The 5,177-nt window shown below is 33.3% G+C and overlaps 1 protein-coding gene across 1 annotated transcript; it reads left to right on the forward strand.

Moving 5' to 3' along the window:
* The first annotated feature begins 358 nt into the window (after positions 1–358).
* On the forward strand, positions 359–1,208 carry LOC145116126 (protein SEED AND ROOT HAIR PROTECTIVE PROTEIN-like). The gene is made up of 2 exons (XM_079052479.1): positions 359–606; positions 726–1,208. The coding sequence occupies exons 1-2, from the start codon at positions 411–413 to the stop codon at positions 1,082–1,084; spliced, it is 555 nt and encodes a 184-aa protein (XP_078908605.1). The 5' UTR covers positions 359–410; the 3' UTR covers positions 1,085–1,208.
* The last annotated feature ends 3,969 nt before the right edge of the window (positions 1,209–5,177 follow it).

The following is a 5,177-nucleotide window of genomic DNA, read 5'->3' on the forward strand; positions in this document are numbered from 1 at the left end:
AAATTAATATTCATTTTAGATAGTTTATAATATATTGTTAAATAAATGCTCATTTAATCATAGTTTATGATAATTCTCACTTTTTAACATTTGAGTTTGATTAAATTCATCTAAGAAACAATAATGATGAAATCGAAGGAATTGCTGTCTCTCTCGAAGGAGTAGTAAAATTCAATTAATTGCAGTCCGTAGAAAATATAATTTAATACTAAATTGCAAAAAGAAACACGTAGTTCTTTTACCAGCCGTCGTGCTCCCATGTAATCAATCATCCACCATACTCTTCCATCTTTGACATATACAAATTCAATAAAATAATTCCATCACTTCTCACTATAAAACGTCCAAACCACAATCACAAAAAATATACCCATCGAAATTCGATTCAAAGACATACAATAAGGAAGACCATGGACACATTCTCCAACGTTGTCTTTCTATTCTGCGTGGTGGTATCAATCGTCTTCGCCTCTGCTGATGCTGCTTATGGAGCTGCTAAGCTTCCGGACATCCCTCACAAGATGAAACAGAAGGAAATTCCTAAATCCATTGAAGTTCAAGGCCTAATATATTGTAAATCCGGCCCAAAATTCATCCCACTTAAAGGTATAGACTTGATAATATGAATTGTATATATTTTAGGTATTAAAATTCAAAAAGACAGCAACTGTGTTACAAATTTAACATGAGTTAATGGATGATTACCTTTTTTGATGCATACACAGGAGCCACAGCAAGAATAACTTGTTTGGCAAGAAACCAAAAGGGACTTGAATTAGCACCATTCTCCGTCTCAAGTTGCCCAGCTGATGATAAGGGTTACTTTTTAGCCAAACTGTCCCCTCCTTCGACGAAGTTCTTAAAGAATGCTCAGTGGGAGCTCAAAGAGTGCAAGGCCTTCCTGGAGAGCTCGCCATTGAAGGACTGCAAGGTTCCTTTGGATATTAATGGAGGGGTTAAGGGTGCTCATATTATTTCTTCTTCATCTCATCGTCTCCTTAAAAATGCAAATCTCTATTCTCTCAAACCCTTTTTCTACACTAGTGATAAACCTCAGACGGTCTCCGATAAGAAGAGATATTAACAAGAGAATATTGATTTACTCTTGCAATATTTACGATTTTTTCCCTCTAATTTTTAAATGTACTTTGTTTTTATATTTCCCTTCCTTTTGTTGTGATCGAAGAAAATTGCCTTTTTTGTCTCAATTCAAGTGCAAATTCTTAGTGTTCACATTATAGCAAGAAAGAACAATGATAATCAAGATGATGTTCTAATTTTGATGATATTGAGTTCAAACCATATAAGCTACACAACAAGAAAATAGGCTTTAGCGACGCGGACTTTAGTGGCGACACCATTATTAGCAGCCGCATTTAAACAACGCATCTAAATGTTGCCCCTAATGGTGGCGTCGCCATTAAAAGTGACATCACTAATACAACGGATTGGATGGTATCCCCTCTCGATAACCGTCTTTTGCGGAGACAGTTACATTTTTATAGTACGGATAGGGATGCAAATTTTACCTTGTGGGTACCGACCCTGACGGGTCGGGTATTACTTGTCTTAACTGGTAACGGGGCGGGGACAGAACCCAAAGTGGGGACAGGTCAGAGACGGATATGACAATATCTTTCCCGTTTAAAACCTGATTATATATATATATATATATATATATATATATATATATATATATATATATATATATATATACACCTAAGCTTAGGTGTGGCTGTAATGTATATTCCTTATCCCCTAAGCTTAGGTACTAAACTTCTAAAATATGTCGTTTTAACTTGATAAATATACCCCGTTGGGTTTCACTTGGTAAATATACCATCCTCGATAACATTTCTTTCTTTCATTATTGTTTTACCATCTATGTTTTCTTTCCTCCATTATCGTTTATTACTTCACCCAAGTGAACACTACTTTTTTCCACTGTCACGAAGGACAAATATAATCAATATTCTTGCTTCCTTATTAAAACCCTAAACCCTAAACCACCCTAAACCCTAAATCCTAAACCCTAAACCCTATTGTGTCGATCTTGAATTTACATCTTCAAGTATTAATCGTGAATCCACTAACCGTAATCTTTATATAGTAAAACAATGTATTTTCAAGAGGTTTAATACCTAAGCTTAGGTAGGACTGTAATGTATATTCTCTTTTCCCTATATATATAATGTATGGGGATTAGGAAAACTTATTCACGGTATCAACATTTATCAAGACGACACTTTAACATATCAAGATTTTGACTCCTCGTTTCTTTTAGTATTGAATCACCGATCAATCTCTTCTCGGCTTCTCTTAAAATCACGAGCCACACACGAAAATTATTCTTCTTCCATTAAGCCCTTCCTTCGTCTTTGATTCTTCAGTTCATTATTCAAACTTCATCTTATTTCTTGAATTAGTGCTTCACCAGTCATGAATCATGATGACATCAATCCTTTGCCGTCAACCTACTAGAACAACGTACAAGAAGTTCTAGCTTCTTCCAAAAATACTAAGCCCAGGTAAGGATTTCAATAGATTAGATTAATTTGTAACATATTAATCATTCGTTTGATTTTCCTGCACTCGACTTTGGTTGTATTACTCACTTGATTGAGTGATTTTGGTTGGAGAAACCTAATTAAACTATGAATTGTATAAACCTAATTAGTACTCACTTGTATCTATTTTGGTCTATTTTGGTATGCATCTATTTCAATCGATTAACTTGGTCTATAAATGCAACCAATTAATCCTTCAATTCTCATAGTAATAAGCTTCATCCAAATACATTAGAAGCATTAATTTGTGTATAATATTGGCTATGGGATTAGAAATTAGGTATGGTTTTCTATATTCTAACTCTTTTATATTTTACTTTTTTTTAATATAAATTTTTTGTAGCAAGACTTATATTTGTTTATTTTTTTATTGTTAGGTACTTAGGTTATAAAACGGGTCCAAGATTTGTGAATTTTGACACTTAGCTTATAAAAAATTGTTGTTTGTATCTTGGTTTCTTTACACAAACTTGAATGTTGTGGATTTTGTTTTTATTTTAGTTGTTTAGTACCGGTTTGTCGTTATCTTTTTTACTATTTCGTGTATAAGAATGAAGTAAGAACTGTTGAATGTTTTGGTTATCATTATTATTATTATGTTTTTTTTTTCAGATTACAAAATAATTGATTTTTTTACTAAACGAGTATCCACCGGGTTCCCATAGGTATCCATCGGGTTCCATGTATCTGGCGTGGATTTTTCTACCCAAACCTTATGGAGATTTGGTGGGATGGGGCAGGGATGAGTGCGTGGAACGAAATTCAGGTGCAGGGACAGGTTTTGTAGTATTCGTCAATATTTGCCTCCATTGACATCCCTAAGTACGGACCTTAGGCAACATAAACTTCTTTGGGTTAGTTGGAGAAGTATTATACTACATAAAGATAATTGTGGGTTTGGTTTTTGGATCAGTCTTTCTACTTTTAATAATGTGTTTTTTTTCAAATAACGGTGGAGGTTTTTTGAAATTACGAATTGAATTTGGGTAAACACTACTAGGAAAAGAAGACTTTTAATGACAGACGAATTCCGATGCACTATAATTTTATGACAACCAAAAAAAGAGTCTTTCATAAAACTATATTATATTTTATAGAATATTAATGATTTATGAAAAAGTTGATTGCCGTAAATTTATATCATATTTTGTGAAATTTTACTACGTAACTTATTATAGTGTCTAAAAAGAAAAAGAAAAAAAAAGACCGGCACTAAATTGTAATTTTGGCTATCATATTAAGAAAAAGGACGTCGTCTCATATTCTCGCTTTCTATATCGATATCCCTTACGCCTTCGTTTAAAACACTCAAGTACATTCAAGCTTTTATAGAGCTCACGAACAAAGATTAGGGTTACTCCTTCACTCCATCGTTGTCGTGCTTACATGTCCTCACAAATTTGGCTTAGGGTTACTGCATTGCCTCACCATTTTTGTTGTCGGCCACATCGTCACAAAATTGAAAGGCGATTTAGGGTTTCTGAGGTCATTACTCCATCAGTGTTGTGCTCACGGGGCCTCACAAAGTTGACTCTACAAGTCTCCACCTCGCTATTGTCGTCGCCGATCACACCCTCATGAAATCGACAATGATTTAGGGATTGGATGTGGAATTAAGGGAAGGTCAAGGTTCATAATATTCATTGATGTTGTCAAATTTGTTGCTCTTGTTAAACTCTTTTAGAAACAATGTTAAATTCGTTCAAAACACACATCATGTAAAAGTGTTTATTTAGTGTTCATGGAAAGGGCTTACGAATGGATATAAGAAAACTTAAGTGAGATGTGATTTTTAAAGAGTTTGTCGGTTGTTTCTTGTTGCTAATGGTTACAAAAACCATGACTGATGTACATAGTGTTTTGTTGCTTATAGTCATAGTTCAGTGTTTTGTTGTTATACTAAGTGATATATGTCTGTTTCAGACCATTAATCAACAACTAAATGAAAATTTTATTATAAATATTTACAACTACCTATATGCCTCTATAATCATTAACGTTGGTATGAAAAAGTGATCAGTGGAGAGATGAGTAGTTTTTGTAATATGCATCTATAGTCAATAAAGGATTTTTTTAATTATATGAACGGTGACTTTTTTTACTGAATGAACCGTTTGAATGACTGTTTTACCCTTACCATTTTAATTTTCGATTCTATTACAGGGTTGTGAGCATGAGGTTGCTGAAGCTAAGAAAGGTTCTTCAAATGAACTCAGAAGTGAGTACCTTTTGTGCTTATCATGGGTTCTTGTGATATAGCCATGCTTGAAGGTGAAAACAGAAATTTAAAAATGTTTTAGTTTTATTAAATCTTTTTGACTTGAGAAAGAAAAAATTTAATCAACTCTTACTATAACTTTAGTCGGTTCTGCTCTAAATGCAAGAAATAACAATTTACTTTCTATTTCTTGGATTAGGGTTTTTTACAAAATTTGTAAGTGGAAGTAAGTTGCTATTTTCTGTATTTAGGTCTTTTTTTGTTCAAATGCAAGAAATACCAACGCGCTTTCAGTGATTTGACTTAAAAAACAAAATTTTTAGTGAACAAATGTTTTTAGAAAGCCATCATAGGTAATGAGAGTAAAGACTTTTGTTTGTTGAAATATTCTC

This window comes from Lactuca virosa, chromosome 5 (genome assembly GCF_052849685.1).
Source record: "Lactuca virosa cultivar CGN04683 chromosome 5, Lactuca_virosa_CGN04683_v6, whole genome shotgun sequence".
Classification (NCBI taxonomy): domain Eukaryota; kingdom Viridiplantae; phylum Streptophyta; class Magnoliopsida; order Asterales; family Asteraceae; genus Lactuca; species Lactuca virosa.

Bases quoted from the DNA above. Each gene is read 5' to 3' on its own strand.
- LOC145116126 (XM_079052479.1), top strand. From the start codon at position 411: ATGGACACATTCTCCAACGTTGTCTTTCTATTCTGCGTGGTGGTATCA. The intron at 607-725 runs GTATAGACTTGA...ATGCATACACAG, and splicing joins AAAATTCATCCCACTTAAAG to GAGCCACAGCAAGAATAACT.